The following is a 24,200-nucleotide window of genomic DNA, read 5'->3' as shown; positions in this document are numbered from 1 at the left end:
TACAACAATTAAAATAACCCAATTAGTTGCTATGGACAACTCCTCCATAATGCCCTTGTTCTAAGGACCGTACAAAATTACAAATAGCCGATATGTAAAAAAGTTTTCTATACACTTTATTTATCAAAATTATATTTAAAAATTCATTGTGATCAACAGATGTAGATGGAACAACAGCAAATACATGGATATAGACCAAAACAGATTATCTGTGTATTTTGATTATCATATATTGTCCATTTTGTGCCCATAAGCCTGGTCCGTTGCTTGTGTTTTGGTCTATATCCATGTATTTGCTGTTGTTCCATCTACATCTGTTGATCACAATGAATTTTTAAATATAATTTTGATAAATAAAGTGTATAGAAAACTTTTTTACATATTGGCTATTTGTAATTTTGGTGTTTGTAAAATAGGCCCGTTATGTTTATTGAGGAAACTTGTTTGTGTTCACTTGTTCTAGTTTTCATACATCTCCCCCTGGTATTGAAATTGTTACCCCACATCTCTCAGGGGAGCCTGCTAATCCGGCATGCTGGGAGATGTAATCGCAGAGCTCCCTTGCAGATGGAAGTATACAGCCCTATGGCTACAAGCAAAGTGTGAGCGACTGTCAGCTGGTCTGGTCACGTGGTGCGGGGTGGAAGGTCGCTCGATCACAATGGAGCTGTCGGAGGACTCGCTGAGGGGATTGCATCGTTTAGCGGATCCGGCCCAGTTTAGCCTTAAAGCTTTCAGTGCTGTCCTCCGGGCGGCCTTCCAGAGCCTGAGCCCGGACCAGGCCGCACATCCTGCTGTAGGTAAGGGAGAGTGGGGGCAGGGACTCCGCCTGCTGCTGCCGCCTTTGTGCCCGCTGTGAGCTGGACGGGCAGAGAGGGCACCAGGCAGCCGCAATGTGCAGCTCACATTACTCCAAGCTTTTGTTCGCCTTCTGGGTGCTGGGCGACATTTCCCTGGCAGACACCCGGGAGAGGGGAGGGAGGGGGTGCTGTGTGACAGACAGGCCGGCCTAGTAGCAGCTGGAGGGACACACAGCCTAGGAGTAGAATAGAGGGGATCACAGCTCAGAGGGCAGGGCCCTCCGGGGAATACACAAACTGGGGGCGCTCGCCACAGCTCCGGCATTGTCACTGTCCAGGGAGAGAGAGAGAGAGAGAGAGAGAGAGGAACCCCGTTGCCCCTGACAACCTTTCTTTTTACAATGCGTTTGTAAATAAAAGCTGGCCGCTGATTGGCTGGTTCGGGCATCACCGCTGCTAATTACTAGGTGGTCAGATACAAAGTAGCGATTGTACGTGAGAGCCTTGTCATATGTAGGCTCAATACGTTACTGGCTCATGTGAACTCTGCCCGATTGTTTACTATTAGGGTTTATGGCATTAGCCGGGTGACAAGCCATAGACCTACCACTGCTGGGTTACTGTAGTTGTTACAGTGTGTCAGCTGACTAAACTAACAGGACACATTTGTAGCCAGCTGTCATCTGAGAATAGAGCTGACCCTACACATAAGATATTTATCTGCAGATCGTTGGCAAGCCCAGTTTATTTTAGTCAAGTCTGTTATTAATCCTAAACCCATGACTGCCATAGACATAATAATAATATTCTTGGCAGGTTTTACCATGTTCAGCTGGATGTGGTAGTGGGCAGCAGATAAAAATCAGATGTGTATTGACAGATTTAGACTAAGACTGTATGTAGCAAACAAAGACTGCCATTTGCTAAATGAAAAATTTGAGGAAATAAAGAAAAACATTAAAATATGAATATTATGAATATTTCAACATTATTAAATAAACCCATAAAATCCAACGACCCCTGATATGAGCGGCTGGATGGTCTGATGAGATAGTTAGAATTGTGGGACCTTGTAAGAGGGATTCAAGTGGAAGGTCAGATATAAAAACTAGGCTTTTACAGGTAATTTCAAGATGATAATATTGTAAGACTATCCTTAGCATATCCTTAGGCTAGGCCATCAATGTCACATCAGTGTAGGTCCCATTCCTGGCACCCCCACTGATCAGCTGGCGTACACGCTGAAGCCACTTCATGGTGTACATTGCTCCATATACTGTACAGTTAGCAGTGGCTATGCTCAGTATTGCAGCTATTTCTTAGTCAGTCCACCATATGTGAAAATAACCACACATATGAAAATACAGAAACACAATGGAAAATAATAGACTATAATAAATCAAAATATTAAAAAATCATAATTAACTATAGTTGTAGCACTAGGCCCAAAGTATGTTATATAGTAAACTAAACAGGATAAGGACAGATGCTAGCATACATTGTATTTTAGTTCTTTATTGCTTTGAAGAATTTTTTTTTTTTAATGTGAAAAACGAATAAAAAAGGAAATACCAAATATTATATTACATACAAAATATTCTAAAATGTTGCTGTGCCATTGTATTGTTGTATTCTGCTAGACCATAGCTGGCTATGACAGTATACAGCACTATTTAAAAGCAGCCTAGGACAATCTACAATTAGACAGTGCAGAAGGATAATGAACAGCAGCAGAGAGCAAAGGATGTTACAGGACAAATAGTGTTAAGTGGAAATAGGCTTTAAAAGTAGGTCTGTCACCAAATCCCAAATCTAGCACATCACCCCCCTAACACACACACAGATAAATAGGTTAGTCACCTGTATCCCACAGTACTTTCCCTTTGGTATGGAAGTGTTACATAGTAGATGAGGTTGGATAAAGACATTAGTCCATCAAGTCCAACCTATAACCCTACAATCCCCTACAGGGTTGATCCAGGGGAAGGCAAAAAAAAAAACCCATGAGGCTCATGCCAATTGCCCTATTCCAGGGGAAAAAAATCCTTCATAGGACCTGTTGTCTATCACATATTCCCAATCAGATAACAATAGTAGGATATTTGTTCTTACAACTCTGTGTTCTTCTGTTATTCCTCCTAGACATAAATGACACGACTGACAACTATTACCATTCTGTGTCCCATTACAGTATCACACTGCCAGCAGTCACTGAACAATGTTAGTGTATATAGAGGCACACCTATATCTGGTGACACCCAGTTGTCAGTATATTCTTAATTTTCTAGAAGGAATAACAGGGAAATGGCACAGAAGAATTCTAATAAAAGATGTCTCAGGGTTATTAATTTATGGGTAAGTATGTACTAAAACAGACATGTAAGGAGAAGTGACAGGTCAGGTCCTTTTTCAATTTTACTTTTTCTGAATTATTTACAATTCTGTCTGTTTCTTTTGTTACTGATGTTGTTATTGATCACATGAAAAGAGGCATCACCCAATGAATCAGGCTGCACTTGCACATTCATTTTGATGAAACTCCCTCTATATAACACTGGGCTGTTTTTCTATGTCTTAGGCCTCATCCACTTATTTACTTTTTGAGAAATAGAAATGAACAGCAGTATAAGGGTATATAAGTATGAACAGCAGTATAAGGGTATATAAGTATGAACAGAAGTATAAGGGTATATAAGTATGAACAGCAGTATAAGGGTATATAAGTATGAACAGCAGTATAAGGGTATATAAGTATGAACAGAAGTATAAGGGTATATAAGTATGAACAGCAGTATAAGGGTATATAAGTATGAACAGAAGTATAAGGGTATATAAGTATGAACAGAAGTATAAGGGTATATAAGTATGAACAGCAGTATAAGGGTATATAAGTATGAACAGAAGTATAAGGGTATATAAGTATGAACAGCAGTATAAGGGTATATAAGTATGAACAGAAGTATAAGGGTATATAAGTATGAACAGCAGTATAAGGGTATATAAGTATGAACAGAAGTATAAGGGTATATAAGTATGAACAGAAGTATAAGGGTATATAAGTATGAACAGCAGTATAAGGGTATATAAGTATGAACAGCAGTATAAGGGTATATAAGTATGAACAGCAGTATAAGGGTATATAAGTATGAACAGAAGTATAAGGGTATATAAGTATGAACAGCAGTATAAGGGTATATAAGTATGAACAGCAGTATAAGGGTATATAAGTATGAACAGAAGTATAAGGGTATATAAGTATGAACAGCAGTATAAGGGTATATAAGTATGAACAGCAGTATAAGGGTATATAAGTATGAACAGCAGTATAAGGGTATATAAGTATGAACAGCAGCATAAGGGTATATAAGTATGAACAGCAGTATAAGGGTATATAAGTATGAACAGAAGTATAAGGGTATATAAGTATGAACAGCAGTATAAGGGTATATAAACATGTGGCACATTTGTTGCAGAATTATCTATAACTGAAAATCAGTTCTATTCATCTGAATGGGATTTTGCCACAGCTACAAACTCATGACTTTCTACAAGCTACAAATTCTGAAAATTGTGCAGCAAATCCTCTGCATTTTGGTTTATAGTATTTCTCAAAAACTTAGTAAATTTGTACCTGTGTACAATCCAGGCCTTATCATTTGAAATCACTTTGGTGAATCCTCCTATAAATGGTGGAATTGGGGGTTGGGTGTTTACTTTGAAAGTAAAATATGTTCATCATAATTACTGTAAAATTAAAGACAAAGTAACTACTGTGATTACATGAAATATAAAAGCCTTTGCCATGGTTCCTGTAACTGGAGTAAATGTCTATGATTATCGGCTGTAATATACCAAGAATTTTCTGTCATGACAGGGGAACAGTGGATTGAGAACCTAAAGTCCATATTCATTAAATAATGATTGTTTTAGTACCAAAGATAATCAATTAAAAAACTCTATATTTTGTATCTGACTTTTTCAAATGTTTGATTGTGGGATTATTGTATGTCAGCTGCTAATATTTCATGTTATCCTTGTGCTAAGTTCAATCATTTCTATATCTGGCAATTATTTAGTACATTATATAACTGATAATTTATCTTCCTTTACATATTTTTTTTTTGTTCTTTTATGTCTGAGTTATTGTTCATTAGAATTTCCCTTCTTGATAATCTATTCCCAGTGGTATAAATAGTTTGTGTACCATGTTAGAGACTGGAATGAATGCTTTGTGTCATTTTAATTCAAACAATAAGGGCACATTGTGCTTGCTAAGCCAGTAACAAATCTGTTCTGCAAACAAGGTATACATGCTACAATCAAATAAATGTGTGTATGTATAGAATGTTTATATTGAATAGTCTGTACATATATGTACATATGTGTGCAACTGTATAGATGTGTGTATATAAATGTATGTACCTATACAATGTTATACACAGATATGTGATTATATAGTTTATATATATATATATATATATATATATATATATATATATATATATATATATATATGTTCCAAGTGTTTGTGTTTAGTCATGTAACTAACACACATGCCAGTATTTAGAGGGGAACCATCCTTTTATTGGAGTGAGTTAGTTGTGAGTTAGTGGAGTTAGTTGTTGGGTATATTACAAGGTACAGTCTGCCGACTTGTGTGTTGATATTCCACGTTCTTTTGTCTTACTGTTCTCATATTTCATGGCGTTATTATATGATGACTTCGGTTATAAACACATTGGCAAATTATGGAAAGCTCAAAAGAATTTCCCATCGTTTTCTGTTTAGTATTTACAAATAGTTGAAATAAACGTTAATAAAGTTGTCACTCAGCTCATTGATTTGTTCGATTTGCCAAACTTCCATTGCATGTTGCTTTCCTATTTCCCTACTTAATGTACACAAGCTGCTGTGTGTTTTCCTATCGGTGCTCACCTTAAAGCTATAACACATTAGTAGTATTAGTATTTATTACAGTAACATGTATTCCACTGGTTCCAGTACGTGTAGTGTTTTTTTCTCATCTGTAGATGTCTACAATAAAGTTGGTTTCTACCATGAGTATGAGTCGTTTTAGGGTCCTGTGCTGGGGCAGAGGTTGGGGTGCTGTCCTGTTACCCCTGTTACACATTTAATTAGCTGTGGGATTTCTTGGCAGTCCCTAAGTTTTGACAGGGGAGGGATGAGTTCCTTTATTTCTTGGCCCTGTCTTGTACACTGAAATGCTAAGTCCTTTTGCTTGGTTCCTGAATTAAAGAAAGCTGGAACCTGGACAATTGTGTAACCTTGTACCCAGATTATCGTTGTTCTTACAGATTTATAGCTCAGTGATAACTAGCACCTCGTAGAGAACAAATTTTGTTACTACACTTATTGATGCCTGTCACTTCTAAGTCTCCTCTCTTACTACAGGGAGATTTATACATATACTTGTGACAGTCCTTAGTGCGCTGTTTGGCTGGTCTATGGTCCGATTGAGCTGGACGTTGCTCTTTACTAATTCTCTCAATTTTGCACTGATCAGTAATAATCTCATATATTTATATTATTCTACATATTATATTATACCTATGTTCTAGTATACATGGATATAGCTCTGTGCATTTCTGTTGATATTGGACGTTGCTGTTTAGTAATCTCTGCAGTCTGTTATTGATCGGTAATTGTTATATAGCTTTCTATCTCTCGGTATATAGACACATATATGCTACAATGTACAGATATATGGCTTTTTTGGTGAAACAGTGCTAAAACTAGACACACAAGGGTATGGCGTTTGTTGGATACCAACTAGTAACTTGTACTGTTAGGGACTGTACAGTGGACTTCACTATATTCCCTGTGGATAGGTTTTTTTTTTTTCTTCTAACCTTTTACTCTATAAATACACATATCAACGGTGTATTACTAAAATGTAGCTAGAAAGACAAATACATACCTAATGTCTGACATGTCATGACTTTCATCAGATATCATGTTATATCCCTTAGTACAACACTCATTTCATGTTTGTTACTTTTATATCCAGTACGATTAGTTACATATATACGGTATGTGTATGTATATACTGTGTGTCTGTTCATAGATTCTCCTACATCTATGTACTGTACAGCATACCTGCCTTACTATCACTCGGGTTACATTGTATATGTAATCTGTCATATAATCATATCCTATAGTGTGACGTGGATGACGGTGGGAGCCTTGTGTCATTCACATGCAGCTGTGTGGATGTAACTTCGTCTTGTTAATAGTTAACACGGTGAGATCGCGAGTGGGAATGTGTGTGTCACCAGTTGTGGGCGGCTGCCTGCAGTGCCAGGAACTGCACCTCGTGTGTGAATGGCCTCTTATTAGCGCTGACACTTAGGAAACTGCTCATTTACCAGCATTACAGATAACGTATCCTCACATCGCTAGTAATGGCAGATGTATGCGGGCTGTACATGGGATCCCATATTTACTGTGGTTATATCAAACATGAATGATGCATCAGCCTTCCAGCCACATCCCCATCCTCATGTCTATGTGCTTGTTTACTGCCTGAGTTGGTAAGACTAGTGTTTCCATATCCGTAGTGTTTATTGATGAAGATGGCGATGCTTGTATCTTGTGACCTGATCCCTGTATATTTGTCTTGATCTAGATGACACAGTGTCTCAGCACATCCCCCCTTGTCACATAAAAGAGTGTCAGGCTGCAGCCACTACGTGTATACTTGAAGCAGTGAGGAACAATGTAGACAGAGCAGCTTTCAGGTACCTGCCTCTTAGCCTGAACACAAAAGGATTCTGGGAATAAAATGATCATTTCACCCTGTGTATCTTCTTATTGCTCCTGTTCCTACAGCACATTCCTGGAGGACTGCAAATTCGATAAAGAGAGGACGGAGCACTTCTGGACAGAATACCAGGTCACATATCATGTTATCATGTGCTTATAGTTATTGTTTTCTATATATTTAGTGTATTAATATCAGTCTCTGCTATATTCCAGAAACATAGAGAGCCACTGGAAACTCTGCTAGAGAAGTGAGTATTTTATATTGTTAGGACAGGCTTTATGTAGATGAGCTCTGATGATTCTGACCCGGGAATATTTGTTTACCCAGCATTGGTAGAGGCCCCCCACATGTGTCCGATGTGTCCTGGCGTCTTGCCTATGAAATAAAGGTGATTATATGTGACTATGACTATATACACACACACAAGCGTTATATAATCTAAGACAGTTATTTTCTTCTACAGACCAGTCAGTTGTACAAAACTTACCGACCTTCCTACTTGGTGAAGTTGAATTTAGAGGTAACCTTGGATTTAAGCTAGTATTAGATGATGGCTGATTCTCAGACTGTTTCCTAAACCAGCTCTTTGTTTTGTAGTCCTCAGATGCAAGACAGGCCCAGGACATTAGCTTTAATTGCTCAATGGAGCAACTACAGGTATATATGAATTACTATATCTATGCAATATCTATGTATCTCCAACCTGATTATTCGGAATATTATTTACAACTGACCTAAATAAATAATAGGGTTGGTAATTCTATATTTAAAGATGTCATTTGTCTGTAACTTCTATGTACTTGATAAGATTCCTTAAATTCCAGGTTATCTATCAAGGTTTGCTGTTTGCCAAGGAATGCTATGTATTTATTAAAGCTATGTACACAGCTAGTAGCAGGGCCGGGATGTCATGATAGAATATATGTCCTTGATGGATTACATCACATGTCATCGTGTGCTGTACAAACATGTGGCTGGACTGCATAGTTGCCTGTGCTGCCTTTTATATTATTTAAGTTATCTCCAGCTAAAAATCAGTACTGGCATCATTTCTGATTGATATATATAGCAATCATTCAATCCGTCTTTATGGTTATGGATACGAGAGTGATTGAACGTCGACAATATGGGAATAAATTAATTATTAAAGTAAAGAAGTCGACATTTGACTCAAAATTCTTTGTCCATCATATTTGATATTGGCATTCACACGTTCAATTTGTTAAGGATTTTGGAATCCACTCTTTAAGAAAACTGCATGTGTTAATCCAGTGGTTGCATGTATATATGTATGCGTGTGTGTATATCTATGTGTGTGTGTGTATGTATGTATATATATATATATATATATATATATATATATATATATATATAGGATACATTGTATATACTGCAATCTAACACTATAACATATACAAGCCATAAGCAATATCCCAGATATTACAAAAACATAAGCCCCTAGCTATTCTAAAATTAATGCATGTGATCGTGTGATATATATATATATATATATATATATATATATATATATATATATATATATATATATATATATATATATAACAGTATGTTTTGCTGTTTTTTTGTAGGATTTAGTAGGGAAACTTAAAGACGCGGCCAAGGGTTTGGAGAGGACATCCCAGATGTGAGAACAGAAGAAGAAATGAATTTAGTTTCCTCAGAGACTGTTGATGCATTCCATGATGTTGCAGTGCGATTTGTTGGCATACTAGCTGGACTACTTTTAGGTTATTGAATACTAACACACCTACTGCCTACTAATTCTCTTCTCTAAAGCGTTTGCCAATTGCAGTTCCTTACATATATTTTGCCATGAGCTCTCAGGACTCACCAACCAACCCCCTCTACGAATGGATTTCCATGTCACTATATTGTATGTCATTTGTCAGCGCAAAATAAAAATTATTCTGAAATCTGAGTTGGTGATTTATTTTGTGTCATGTACATCTACCAAACCTGATGCCCTTCAATGTCGGTGAAGCATAGATCTGTATGGAAGGTAATGGAGACTTTATTCGGTGCAGATAGTCGGTATCCGGTATGAGGACACTACAAGCTGCAGTGGTTACAGTGTGAAGTGATACATTCATGAAATTCTTCTGTGTTGTGACATTTTACTTCTCTTCTGATATAATGTCGCCAGCACAGCCTCACTTCCAGAATAATTTAGCGAAACAATGCAATGAAATGAGGGGATACATTGTATATACTGCAATCTAACACTATCAAATATACAAACCCTAAGTAATGTCCCAGATATTACAGGAACATAAGTCCCTAGCTACAATAAACTGAGGGTTAGCATAATACCAAAAGTAATACCTATGAACATAAATATATACGTTCTTATTTTCTGTATACCTTGTAGTTCAAAATCCAAGCTAGTAATAAATGATTCCTACAACTAGTAGAATATGGAGCAAGATCAGAACTATCTCTAAGTTTAGATCAGGTCAGCTTCTTGTGATTGAACTGGGAAAGCTTGTACAATGAAATGAGAGGAGCAGCCTTATTGATACTCCACAATACTCCCCCCACTGCCGGGCACACATTCTTGCCTCTGCACAGCCCTGTGCCCGGAACGGGCGGCGCTTTGTTCAGGGGGTCAGAGACCACCAGCGACCACCCCAGGCAGCAGTAGCGGGAGATCACAGTCCTGTGTATTTACAGAGATCTGGGATCCACTGGAAGAATTTCCTTGTGGCTGCAGCATAAATCCTCTGTCCTGACATGGAATCAGAGAACTAACTGCAGATTTTGGAAACTAAAGGGATTTATAAATTTGACAGATTCGATCAAGTGATACATTTGTCTGTTCACACACAACACCCTACATATCTTGAACCTATGTGTAATCCTATATAAAAGAAACACCTACATGATAAGTTATGTGAAGAAAGTCAGAGAGACAGACACAACCACGTTCTTATCCAGCGTCATGCACATGAGTAGTTACAGGTCTGAATACAGACATAAAGCTCTGTCTAAATCGCTGTGACCTGCTCGCCTCTGCTTCACCTCCTGCCTCTTCATTTTTCCATAGTATCTAGTCGTCTTTCTCGATCTGTTTACGATGAAATGTGAACTGTCCTTAACATTCAATCCAACAGCTGTACATAATATACCACTAGATATGAGCACATATCTGTACAGTTCTGCTCATCCCCGTATAGCTATATATATGTGTATACAGTATACACAGCTGTCTTCAGAGGAAACATTATCCCGTTCTCACATGGTGTTGGCGGGTAATATCGCAGTCCTGTAATATCGCGACAACAATAAGCAGGCTGAGCACACAGCTCAGTGGATGAATGGCTCTCTGCTTACAGAATACAAACTAGTCCTGGAGTTTAGACGTACACCTTTAGAATATACATTATATCTATGTCTTACCATATGTTGTCACATATTAACAGTAGTGGTTATTTTAGTTAGCAGTCCAATGATATCGCGACAACCTCAAGAAGGCAAACAGGTCTATGGTTGGCTTTTCTGCAGTATCTACATGCTTCTAGCAGCACAGATTAGTTGGCACCTTCTGGTTCTAATACTAGTTGTCTTCAGCCCTCGGAGAAGTAGTGGTTATTTTAGTTAGTTCCCCTGTAAGCTGTAACTATATACCTAGTTACGCTCAGTGTGCACTATGCTATATCTCTAGTTAGTTAGTGTTTAGTCTAGTAGTAATTATATCTGTGTAGCTCTATTCTGTAACCCGTGTATATCAAATAGACGGGGGGAGGGGGTAAAAGTGCACACTTTGTACACTTTGGTTATTCCTGTGTGCGTCTGGTTATATAGCTAGTATATTAGTCTTGTTAGTACACTATGAGTGTATAGTTATAGGTAACCTTGTATACGTCTAGCCTGTAGACTGTAATTATATACGTATTTGTATACGTCTAGTTATTGCTATACACAGTGCACTGCTATCTGTATACATCAATACACAGTGGTCATAACATAACTAGTTAGGACACTGGTCTGCTCTCTATTCCTCTGAACAGTAGACTGTAATTCCATCTGTATAAAGCTAGTTCCTCTATTTATATACGTCTAGTGCGTGTCTCTATGTGGCTGTATCTATTACCAGACTACTTAGTATAACGTCATTCTATCTGTATACACTGTATATGGCTGTTTCTATCCAGTATCTATAGCTAAGAGTTCAGTTATTATTCTACTTAGTACAATGTGGATATCTCTGATAATCTAGTTAGCACATTATCTACCTGTATACGCCTGGTTACTAGACAATGAGTATAATCTATCATTACTTCAATCAGTAGACTAGCATTATATCAGCACACATCTATACACACGGGTATATATTTATTAGTCCTGATAGTACACTGTGGGTATATTTATTGTATCCGCTGAGTACACTGAAATTATATGTAACTATCTAATGAGTCTAGTAGACTATAGTTACATTTCTATCCAGTACATGTCTAGTTTGGACATAGTATGAGTCCAGTAATAACACTATTAATACATGGCTAGAATTATCACAACTACAGAAATTCATTTGTAGTAATCGCTAAATCCTTTGATATAATGATCGCTCTCGATATGGTCGCCCGTCGATCCTCTCCATATCGCTGCATGTATACTTCTCTCGGGATATTGTTGCACATTGAATACCCATTGGTTATGTCGTTGTGCCCAGTAAATACAGTCCTGCTAAAGACGTCATTAAGACTGTGTATAGAATTTCTCTTGATGTATGTATTTAGATAAACATATATATCTGTTCACGCCACGATCACTCTTCACATGTACTGTATCAGTACACGCACTTCTGCTGAATATGTCGTGACTATACACTTCTGCATCTATCAGCTTATCGCAACTTAGCTACATGTGAAGGTTACAAGTCTGAATGAGCACAGCTATTCTTCTGCGTCTACAAGCAGATTTACGTCATGGTTTGCGTATAACTTCAGACCTGTGACGTCGTCAATCACACATAAATCTATATTTCGGAAATGTTTATGGATATTGAAAATTCTGTTAATAAACTCGAAGATTGTCGTCAGACCCCTTCATCAGGAATGCCTGGAATATAATTTCCATCTCCACATTTCCTCTCTGGATCATGTATACATGGATGATCGGGGTTTGTTATATTCCATATGTACTGGAGGAGATTTACTAAGCTTAATAATCGTTTATGGTGATGACGTTTTCCACCAGTAACAGAAATGTATATTAAAGAAGGACTGATATTTGATATGATGATAGATAGACAGAGAGATGATAGATAGATAGATAGATAGATAGATAGATAGATAGATAGATAGATTTTCAGTCAAACCGAAATGCGAAAGGAAAACAATTTGTACAATCTGGCACACATGTATGCTATCATTAATATGTGTGTGTGTACAAGAGCCACATACACACAGCACAGTGATGGTGCACACGCGGCAATGACTGTATAGAGTGCCTGTGTGATACTAAGTGTGCACACAGCAGTGAGTGTGTAGATGATGTGAGTGTGCACAGTGTGTACACTAATTCCCAGGCCGCCCTTAAGGAATGAGACCACGTGACGTTGCGGGGCGGGCGGACTCTGAGCCATTTTGGGGACGGTGTCAGTTTGCAGTGTGAGGCTCCAGCGTTCGGAGTGTCCGGGCAGTCAGGGAGAGAGTCGGGAGAAGCTGTGCTGTGAGATCGGGGCTCTGTGTGAGGGGAGAAAGAATAGCTGCAAGGCTAGGCTGTGCACTAGGAGGAGAGGGAACACCGTGCACAGAAACAGGCAGCAGGCGCACAGGACAAAGCGCTGAACATGGTGTAATCTGCCCGGATCCGGCCACAGGAGGCGGCGGCGTTTGCACGGTTGCACAGCTGCAAAGCGCAGGAAGCCGGGGAGCTATCGGGGGACCTCCCACCCTCGGTTTGGCTTTGGCTGGAAAAAGGGGGGGATGAACGCAGTCCCTGCACTGACAGCGTCTGCAGATCAGCTCAAGATGGCCGCCCCTGGGCTGCTGCTCATCCGCTGAGCGCCCCCCCGGACACCGCATTGTCCCCGGACCCCCCAGCAACAGCAGCCACCCCAAAGACAAGCTCACGGTACGTGCACGGTGCGCTCTGGGCGCACTCCTCGGTGGGGGGTTGGGATCTGTGGCGGTGGCGGGGGGAGAGTGGGTGTTTGTCTGGTTGTACGTAAATAAAGAGGAGGGGGGAGTGATGGGGGTGGGGTGTGAATGTTGGAATTCGGTAAAGAGGGTATACACAGGTAGTCGGGGGGAGTAGAGTCTGTTTGGGGGTGGGGTGGGCAGAGGGGAGCACGTGAGAGCAGAGGTGCCATCTTCTGATTGCTCATGTGCTGCCCAATCTGAGTCGTGGTGTTCTCTCTTCTAACCTCTGTATGTAGTCATGCCCCCTCTCCTCCTACCCCATGTCAGCATGCCCCCACCCCTTATAATCCATGTCATACCTTTCACCCTGCACCCTATCCCCTACCCTTGGAGGTCCTGTATACTCTCAATGTTCTCATCTGAAGGTGTCTACAGCTGGTCTGGGTATAGAGGACTGGCGTGTACAATTGTGAATCCTTCATTTGTGGGAACAGGTTGCATTGGCAGTATATAGTCTGTCATGTGCTCTGCTTGTAATGACTTTATGTATATACTGTGTGTACATGTGTCTTGTATATTTTGGCTTATTTCTTTTGGATGATATGGAGGTATATTTCCCCGTGCTCTTGTTCTGTGTACAGTTGTCATGTACTTGCTTTGTGCTGGTGACAGTAAATCACCATTGGCAGGTTGGCTTTGCTGGACTTCTCTGGATTACTGCAATACTTGCTGTAGGAAACGCGTAAAACTAAAATATATTCGGTAAAATAAAAGCCCCAAGTACAGATAGTTGCCATTGTGTCTCCATTTTATGGTGCAGAAAGTAATAAAATAAGTGTCAGAAGTTCCTGAGTTGTGCCCGGAGAGCCCCATAGATGACGCCACAAGATACAGTGTATACATATATATTCTACAGCATTTGTCGGGTGTTATTGGGGTCTTTTACGCGCCGGCTCCAGCTTTTCTACCATTACAAATGGATGTCTACAGCCCATACTGAATGAATTCAGAGCGGTAAATAGATAATGAAATAAATGTGCCTAACATGTCTATCCCTGGGTGGCAGGGACTGTTTTGGTTGTCAGCACCATGGGTATAACCTGCACTTTAACCCTTTGGATCGTCAGAGCACCTCTGAATCTACTCTTACTTTTCCAGTAAAGGCCCTTAGCAACATTCATTTCTGTATCTACAATTGTCTGGTTCTTGGGTAATATACTCCTATAGGGTTGATGTAGCTCTCATGTGATGTCAATGTTGATCTCCATGTTTGACCACCTTATATATTAACCATCTGAATAACAACTGACACCAAATAAACAAGTCATGTCAAGTTGGTCAATGTGTGAACAATATGAATGCTAAACATATCAATGTATCAATAACTAGACTGTCACGTTAAACATCCTTTGGCAAAATATGGAGGCATAAAACTTCTATAAAGTCGGCTGACTTGCACCAGACAAGTAGATGAATTATTAGTAGTGTCCTTGGCATCTGCTGTAGTCTGTCAATGATGTCAGGTCCAATAGGATTTAGTTTGATGCTTTTTCATCTTCTATTGATTCCTGGTTGAATAGTTGTAATGTTACTAGTCTACTAGCATAGTAACTTCTCCTTACAGATGACCCTTAATCATTAGATTTGGTGGATAGTGTCTTCTTTTATTGAATTAACTTGTCCTCCTCCAAACATATGGCCAGTTTGTGACAGTGTATATACCTGTCATCTTGCATGAGAGGAGATGGTGAGGTTAGGCACAATGCATTGCTCCTCTTTTCGAACAAATGCGTGTAAAGTTTTGCTCCACAGACATGAGCCCGGCTATAAAGTGGAAGGTAATTTCCACGAGAAGGTTGTTTGGTAAAGCTTTGTGGCAGACATATACCTAGTACCTCAGTAATGGCACCGTGTGTGTGAAAGGAACATGTGCTCAGATACTACTGATAGCTCAGGTGACTTAGGTAAAACTACTTGACTGTCATAAAGGTGCAGGGAAGGCGGCGCGTGGTTTGGAGTTTCTGCCGGATTTTGTATAGGAGTCTCCATCTTTTCATACATGTCGGACCTCTCCTCACAAAGCACTTTCCAAATTTACGGGCTAGATACTATATTTCATAAGTGACTACAGGGTGTTGTTACAGATGTCTTAATGTCATCTGCTTCTATTGGACTATTAATAGCTACAGCCCGACTCCCAGTCATTGTGGTCCTGTCAATATATTCGATTAGAAGTACATTTGTTGTTTCATTCAGCCCCTCCCGTTATTTACAGTGGATGGTCCTTGTTACAAACCTTGCCAGGGCACAGAACATTTTTTGGGTTATATATATATGTCTGAATATTAGCTGAAACTTCTGAGAGCGATATATTATTGGAATCTATGAGATGCGCTGATTTGTGATGGCTTATAACAAGGTTAAGCTTAGTAGATCCCTTGTGCTTTGGGGGCTGTATGGGGAACCCCCATGTTTGCCGGCTTGTGTGTGACCCCGGCACTTGGTGTGATTTCTCGCCGCCTTTCCCTCCCCTCAGCTCTTTGTCTCTTCCCTGTACTGCGCTGGGTGCCTCTCGGTTTTTCTGCTCTCTCTCTCTTTTCCTCCTGTCCAGCTCTCTTTTTTTTTTCCTCCTCCTTCCCCTCTTGTGTACACCTCCCCCGCCTCTTGTACTTGAGATCGCTGCACTGTATTTGTTTTTCTAGATTCTCCGTATATTTCCAGAAAGGAAAGCCCTGCTTGCTGATAGGGACCATGAGATCACTTGGTCTTTATTCTTCTCTATCCTCTGGGATCTATGTGTTTGTTGGTCGGAATGTTTCCTATATATCCCGGCTGTCTCCTTTATGATTGGTCTGGTTATGTCTCAAGGATACTTGTGTATGATTAATTCTTGTGAACCCTCCCATCAATAACCGGCTTGTTCTGAGACCTGGCACTATGTACTAGTTGAATGCACACGTGGATCTGTGATGTCCTCAGGTTACTCTCTGCACCCTTTATGAACATATCATCCATGTGATTTGCATCTGATCAGCTTTCACATTTGGGGTTAATTGGTACCTATAGCATCTTCAGGTTATTTGCCCCCACCCAAAGCACCTCGTGTAACTCCACTGCTGGGTTTCCTCCCCATCTCCAGGCGGTGGCAGGATGCCAAGTGTAAGTGTAGGTTGCTATAGTAACGGGAGGATTGCAGCTTGGGCACCAGCGCACGGCAATGTGCTTCTTTCATCAATAAAATAGTCTGTCTTCCTGGTTGGCAGCTCCAGATTCTTGTTTCCTCCATAGTGGAAGCCTTTCTCTGGTTTGGGGTTATACCATCTCGCTCCACTCTTGTCCCGGTTATATCGTATTGTGGCTAAATGGAGACCTGAAGTTTGCCATTGCTCTCGATGCTTCTTTATCTGGTTAGACAAGGTCAGGTTTTGCACTTGCATATTTAGGTTCCTGGTTATGGGTTTATAGGCGAGTTTATTCGTATTCTGTATTCTACAAGATCCATTCTCAGTTTCAATAATCTCCGATTTCACACCAACGTCGTCCATAGTTATAGCTCATAGCTTTCTATGAAGCGCCCTTCGTGTGCAATACACCCGCCAGTGGTTTGGGGACGCTATTGGCCAGATTTGCCATCTGTGACTTATCGACTGTTTGTTTCAGAAAGAGAGAGGGTCCTCTTCTCCTGCCACCATGCATCGGACCACCAGGATTAAAATCACCGAGCTGAATCCCCATCTGATGTGTGTTTTGTGTGGTGGATACTTCATAGATGCCACAACTATCATTGAGTGTCTCCATTCCTGTAAGTAGCTGTCATATACATTATACCTAATCTATACGTGATGTACAGGTTATGTAATCTATAGGTGATACTACTAGACTATATTAGTTGCTATTTGCTGTAAAATAACTCTTTGAGGAATAAATGTCCCCTTGCCGAGTTTCTTAGGTTGTTCTCACTTTTTGGTCCATTTATAAATTGCTCTTGACACTGATTCATGTCATTGTCCACAGTCTGTAAGACTTGCATCGTGCGATATCTGGAGACCAGCAAATATTGTCCTATCTGTGATGTCCAAGTCCACAAGACGAGACCCCTGCTAAATATTAGGTAGGTTACAGTACTAGGTTGTGAAGCCCCCTGACTCCTCCATTGTCTGCCTAGCATTGCATTGAGCTGTGACTGTTAAGAATCTTTTATGTATTTATGGTGTAAATAATCCAGCCATGGCCAAAGTCCCATAGTGATGAAGTGACTTGTCATATATCTAGTCAGTTCACAATGTTTTCCCTTTTCCAGGGCAGACAAAACCCTCCAAGATATTGTGTACAAGTTGGTGCCAGGACTCTTTAAGAGTACGTATTAAATATCGATTTATTGGTGCATTCTTAATCTTATCAAAGAGCCGAGGTTAAACCAATACCTGTGTCTTGCAGATGAAATGAAACGAAGAAGAGACTTCTATGCAGATCATCCTTCTGCAGATGGTAAGAACCTCCTCTTATTTACTAGAGTTATTACTAGTTTGTATTCTGTTCTTCCATGAAGTTTCTTGAATGTTTTTCTGCCTTATATTGGCTTCATTAACCCTTTCCTGCCTGTAGCACAGTCTGGTTACATGATAAACTGCTTACAAAGTCATGCTCTTTTCTGCTGGACGGTCAAAGCAATTGTTCTGTTTTTTTGTTTTTTTTCTATAGTGACAAATGGCTCTAATGAAGACAGAGGAGAGGTGGCAGATGAGGACAAGAGGATCATTACAGATGATGAGATTATCAGTTTATCCATTGAATTCTTTGACCAGAATAGGCAAGTGCAATGAAAATACTGAAATAGTCTCAGAGTCACATAAACCAGGTCACATAAACATCTCATCTTTATCTTTTTTTTTTTTTTTTTTTTTTTATATGTATATAGAATTGATCGTAAAGGAAGTCGGGAAAAGGAGAAATCAAAGGAAGAGGTAGAGTCTATATGTGTGTCTGATGTTGCAGATGTTATGGGATTATACAGTGGTGGGGACCTGTTGGATTACAATACCTCTAATTGTTTAGTAGGATGTAGTGATGGCTTTGTAAGTGAATTACTATGGCCTCTTCTACTAACAGGCTAATGATAAGAGATACCTGCGCTGTCCTGCTGCCATGACTGTCATGCATCTACGAAAGTTTCTTAGAAGCAAAATGGATATACCTAGTTCCTTCCAGGTAATGCCCCTCCTTACTACACTAATTACATGACAACAGCTCTTTCTATCTGCAAGTTTGCAATTATTATTGGTGGGGGGAGGGGGTATATTTCATACGACCCTTATACTTTGCCTGAGAGAACATAAATCACCACGTGGTTTTATCTATTTCTCTTAGATTGACGTCATGTATGAAGAGGAGCCCTTAAAAGACTATTACACGTTAATGGACATCGCATACATATATACCTGGAGAAGGGTGAGTACCTGATACAGAGGGGGATTGTAAATAGCACAGGACATTTCTGATGGTGTTCTCTCTCCACAGAATGGACCCCTTCCATTAAAGTACAGAGTGAGACCCACCTGTAAGAGGATGAAGATCGGTCACCCTACAGACAGAGTGAATAACATAAGTGGAGACCTGGAAAGTGACTCTGGTAGTGACAAGGCAGGGAGCCCAGCAGGCGGGGTGGCCTCCACTTCCTCGTGCTTGCCAAGCCCCAACACCCCAGTCCAGTCTCCACACCCGCAGTTCCCTCACATCTCCACCACCATGAATGGGACCAGCTCTAATCCCAATAACCACCAGAATCCTTTTGCTAACCGGGCAAGAAAAATGTCACTGAATGGATCAGCGGCTACTTCATCTGGATGACTGACCTTACCAAAAGAGATGAGCACCCTGATCTATACACCTGTTCATGCCATTACAAGCTTTGTAGATGCTAATACATGTGACTATGTCCAAACTGCTTCATTTGTAGTGAAAACTCCAAGATGGAGATTGCCGGAGTAGGCAGTGATGATTTTGTTTTTTTGTTTTTTTTTCTATCTGGATATCTGATGGAGATACAAGACTCACCATGTGTTTTACTCTTATTGGATTACCGGAATATGGAAGCTGTAACATGGGGCTTGCTGGATATAATGGAAATTTCCATATGTGGATATAACGTCAGCTGCATTCATATGGTGAATATGACCTCATGGGATACATATGTGGCTTCTGGACATATGGTGGATTTGTCCTGCTAGTCTGGATTAAAGCTCCTAAATGTTGGGATTTGAGGATTATTGCAAGGTTTTGGATATATTGTTATGGAGGCTCCAGGCTTGCATCCATTTTCTTGGGATTGGCGTGACCTTGGATCTATCGTTCTCTATGGACATCATAAACCACAATTGATCTAGTTTTAATGGTGTTTTGTGGACTATTAGAGCGCACTGTCATCTACTCCAATCCAAGTGCTTTATCATCCTACCAAAAGGAATATACATAGACTTCTTTTATGTAGCCATGTCACTGTGACTAGTGAAACATGTCTTTAGCTTTCATGATTTCCAGGTCTCTCTTTTGGCATTACTGTAAGACCTGTTTGCTACCGGAATGAGAGGGATTACTTCATTCATCTGGCTTCAAAGAGTTCACCTGTTCCTGCACAGAATCGATCAAAACATTTTAGACAAACTTTCATTACTTTTATTTTTATTTTTTTTTACACAGATCTTTTTTGTCTAAGAAGTGGGTACTGCCGTTTATTTTACTGACTTGTTTAAGTGATTCACTTTTGTAAGAATCAGTTGGCATTATGCTGGTTGTAAAATGCCATATTGGTATATATGACATAACAGGAAGACAGTATTGTATGATATATTTATAAATACTATAAATGAAAAAAAAAATTGTGTTTCATGCACTTGGAAATGATTGTTAAAACTTCCCTCATCACATAAAGTTATCCAGGCCATAAAATACTTGCATAGAGGATCCTTTCTGCCTCTAAAGCCATGCAATAATGGTACTACATTTGTTCTTGTTTTATATTTCTATTAATACAATGGTGGGGAGAACGTCTGGGGATTTTTACCGAGAGTGATTCTGTCTCTTTTATATAAAGCATCAAGTTGGGAAGAGCCAGAAGATAGCAGGGGTTACCCCCGTGTTCCCACAGTTAATACTTTCACCCTCCTTTTACTTTTATTTTGCCTGTTCACGTTTATTCTTTACAAATGTTTAATGTTGTTCTGGGAAAAAAAAAGTCAAAAAAGCAACCCACGTGGCGAATCATTTCATTGTCTCCAGTCTGCAGAAGAAGCACAAATCTATTGCTTTGTCTTGCTTATAGTCATTAAATCATTACTTTTGCATACAACTTGTCCGTTTTTATTTTCTGCTGGTACTTATGTCTGTATTTAATGCTGTACAGAATGTATTAGGAGGTAATATTGGTGTTTGTGTACTATATCAATGGGAAAATATCAGATTGAAAATGGGATTGGGAGACAGGTTTCTGACCTGTAGAGGACTATCTCCCCAAACATTTCATCGGTGAAAGCTAAAACCAAAAAAGCTCACTAGCAGCAAGCAGTTGAGGAATATTGCAATCCATACACTTTATAACTTTGACACCTATTCCTCCCGACCTTCATACTTGGCCTAGCCTACACGATTTCTGAAATTGTGGAGGGCAGAATAAGATGTTCTCAGACACTTGTGGCTTCTGGCTACGTTATATACAGCCAAAGAATAAAAGGATCGAGCATCTTGAAATCCAAATTGACGATCTGCTTTTCACACCACATCTGTCAGAAGAGAAAAAACGGGACATCACCATATCCCACTAAATTGTCGGCTGGCCCGCCGATCTTTAGACTGATATTAACAATGTATATGGCCAGTTTATGACTTGTGAGCTGTGGTCGGATTATTTCATATACGGTAAGACTGTGGTCCTGCTCTCTATTTGTCCACTAGTAAGCCGGATAGAGAGGTTTCATACAGCGATTCTCTGACAAGATAATACACAACTGACCATCGGGTTACAACCGTAAACCAACCGTTATAAACTTCATATTGGGTATCCTGATGTCATGTGCACTGCTTGTTATACATTGGATGTGGGACAACAAGTTTGCTGGTAGTCATCCTGAGAATACTAGGACGTATTTTACTTCCTAAACCTGTTCGTCTATTCATCATCTGTTTATAGATATATTGTGCTATAGGTAAGATTGTGCACAGTAAGAAGCTAGTATTGCACCCTTGCCCCACTCATGACCATGTTTTGGGGTATTTGAAAATGTCCGCCCGGATATATATATATTTTATGTAGTTTAAGACACCTCGATCTGTATAGTAATATGACGATTTAACGCTGTTTATACGCAATACATCTGAATGAATGACCTCTCTGCACACGACAGATGAGGTGACTACTGTATATAGACTATTGTGCTTCACAGGTGAAGTCACGTCTCACAGACCCAAGCACTCAAGTCGCAGCCTATTTCTCTCTTTGATCTGCCATAAGTATTCGATCTCAGTAGTATGTGTGTTGTACTTACTCCCGCCCTAATGACCCGAATACTAGATTATTAGAGTTAACTCTTAGCATTTCAGAAAAGGCACTTTAGGCTCCGTGGATATTTATTGGATCCAGTTCTCTGCACCCATAGAGCATATTGCACTATACCATTGGATGTCCCGGGGGCTCGGATATCGTGTCCAGTCGATCCGACATCCCTTGAAATGTTTACAGCGAGAAGTGCTTCCTGTTTCCGCTGGTAATACTGAGCACTTGCTGCTGGTATACCTTATGTACTACAAGCGGATTTCCTCTCCATTATTGCGAGCTGCTTGCTAGCTTAGCCTCTCCCTGCTCTCTCTCTTCTATAATGCTAACAGCCTGGATCCAGGAGATCTCCGTCAGCCACGACGATTATTCCGATGCTGCACTCCTAGTGTGTGCTTGGCTTTAGCAGATTTATGATTTGTTTGTTCTTTATCATGAGCACAGCATGGCAGAGCACTGAAATATATGCAGCTATTGTGTGCGGCATCCTCGGTGCATACATAGTATATCACCCCAACCTATGTATTATAAATGCGGTATTCCACGAGCAATAAGCGCTATTTTCAATCAATATTCGGGTGTGAATAGACTCAGTATCCAGACGCATCCAGCTCTTCTTATTCATATCTCCTTGAATGCAGCAAAGGTGAATGTCATTGTTCCAACCCACACAATAGAGCTTTAGAGAAGGCGCAGAATCTGGCAGCATAGCCGACAACGTAACTATCACGACATGGGTCTGATCGCTCTAGTATTATGACGGATGCAAGGTGTAAGTCGGATTTGGGCGACATAAACACTAATCTTTCTGCATTTAGTAATAAAGACCCTCGTCCATTGTTACTACCTGCTAGACGTTTATTTTGACGATGTTGTCCTTGAGTAGTACCATATTTATTGGTGTACAGAACTGTCTCTTCTTAATTTAACTGAAGGGGAAAAGCAGCATTCGGGAGAGACTGTGAAGCTTGCGTTACTTCGAAGCACAAAGCAGAGTGTGTGTGTTTTGTGTGCAGGTTGTGTCTGAAGCAGCCATCTTGCGCCTGCGCACCGTAGCCAATTGTGCTGCTCCGACTTCCTATTCTGCTCTGTGTCCCGCCAAGTGAAAGCTGTTCATACATCGATTACACATCGTGCATAAGGAGCCATGGAGAATCCATACACATACACGAGCCCCACACACCCCGGACCAACAAAGGCAGCAAATGTCAGAGTCGAGAATGAAGGCAGGAAGACGAGACAGCCTCCAGCTACAGACAATAATCCTTCTGGACTGGGTAGTCATACACCCTATACCTAGCATCCTGCATGGTCATTGTAGATCTAGATCGGTTACAATAAAGATCCACTCAGCACACAGCCTGCATGCTCGGGATATCGATCCTATAAATGCATTGTGTGATCCTCCCTGTGTATACAGATCTATCAGCACCAGAGAACTCAGAAACCTGCTATAGGAAGTCAATACAAGTAACAATGCAAGAAGAATATTACAACAAAGCTCATAAACCAGATTTACACCGAACACTATTATTCTACATTTATTACATTTTATCCAGTATTTTTTTTAGCAGTTTGTATCCAGTAAAGAGATAACCTTACACAATAATAAAGTACTGACTTGTGTAACAACAAGAATATTACAGACAGAAACTGCCAGGAAAAAATACACAAGTTTCCAAGATCACATATCAACCGGCAAAACAAGTGCTGCAAAACTAGGCCATGGTATTACTGTATCCTGTGGTGAAGATTGTAAAGCCGTGTACATATCATACAGAATATAACGCTTACATTATCTTTCCCACTAGTGCAATACAATCCAGATAGGTTTATAAATAAAGCTGAACATGTATGTAACTTATTTATCGGCAGACCCGGCTACATTTGGTGAGATCTGTCCAGTATGCAGTGGTTATAGGTATAGGATTAACAGCACACTGTAGGAAAATACGTGCGATCTGTAA

General features: G+C 40.0%; 1 protein-coding gene across 1 annotated transcript; it reads left to right on the top strand.

The window, feature by feature from the left end:
• Positions 1-551: 551 nt before the first annotated feature.
• BMI1 (BMI1 proto-oncogene, polycomb ring finger) lies at positions 552-21,021 on the top strand. Its single transcript, XM_075272011.1, has 18 exons — positions 552-800; positions 7,447-7,558; positions 7,650-7,713; positions 7,797-7,831; positions 7,912-7,972; positions 8,048-8,104; positions 8,182-8,241; positions 9,174-9,229; positions 13,408-13,684; positions 17,355-17,490; positions 17,703-17,799; positions 17,989-18,044; positions 18,126-18,176; positions 18,390-18,498; positions 18,607-18,652; positions 18,798-18,896; positions 19,056-19,136; positions 19,206-21,021. Exons 1-18 carry the CDS (start codon positions 662-664, stop codon positions 19,533-19,535), a joined length of 1,866 nt encoding a protein of 621 aa, XP_075128112.1. The 5' UTR covers positions 552-661; the 3' UTR covers positions 19,536-21,021.
• Positions 21,022-24,200: the final 3,179 nt, after the last annotated feature.

Source organism: Leptodactylus fuscus, chromosome 4 (genome assembly GCF_031893055.1).
Source record: "Leptodactylus fuscus isolate aLepFus1 chromosome 4, aLepFus1.hap2, whole genome shotgun sequence".
NCBI lineage: Eukaryota > Metazoa > Chordata > Amphibia > Anura > Leptodactylidae > Leptodactylus > Leptodactylus fuscus.
Note: the sequence above shows the minus strand (reverse complement) of the source record. Positions and strands in the feature narration are given on the sequence as shown.

Bases quoted from the DNA above. Each gene is read 5' to 3' on its own strand.
- BMI1 (XM_075272011.1), top strand. From the start codon at position 662: ATGGAGCTGTCGGAGGACTCGCTGAGGGGATTGCATCGTTTAGCGGAT. The intron at 7,714-7,796 runs GTCACATATCAT...GCTATATTCCAG, and splicing joins ACTTCTGGACAGAATACCAG to AAACATAGAGAGCCACTGGA. The intron at 18,897-19,055 runs GTAATGCCCCTC...TATTTCTCTTAG, and splicing joins ATATACCTAGTTCCTTCCAG to ATTGACGTCATGTATGAAGA.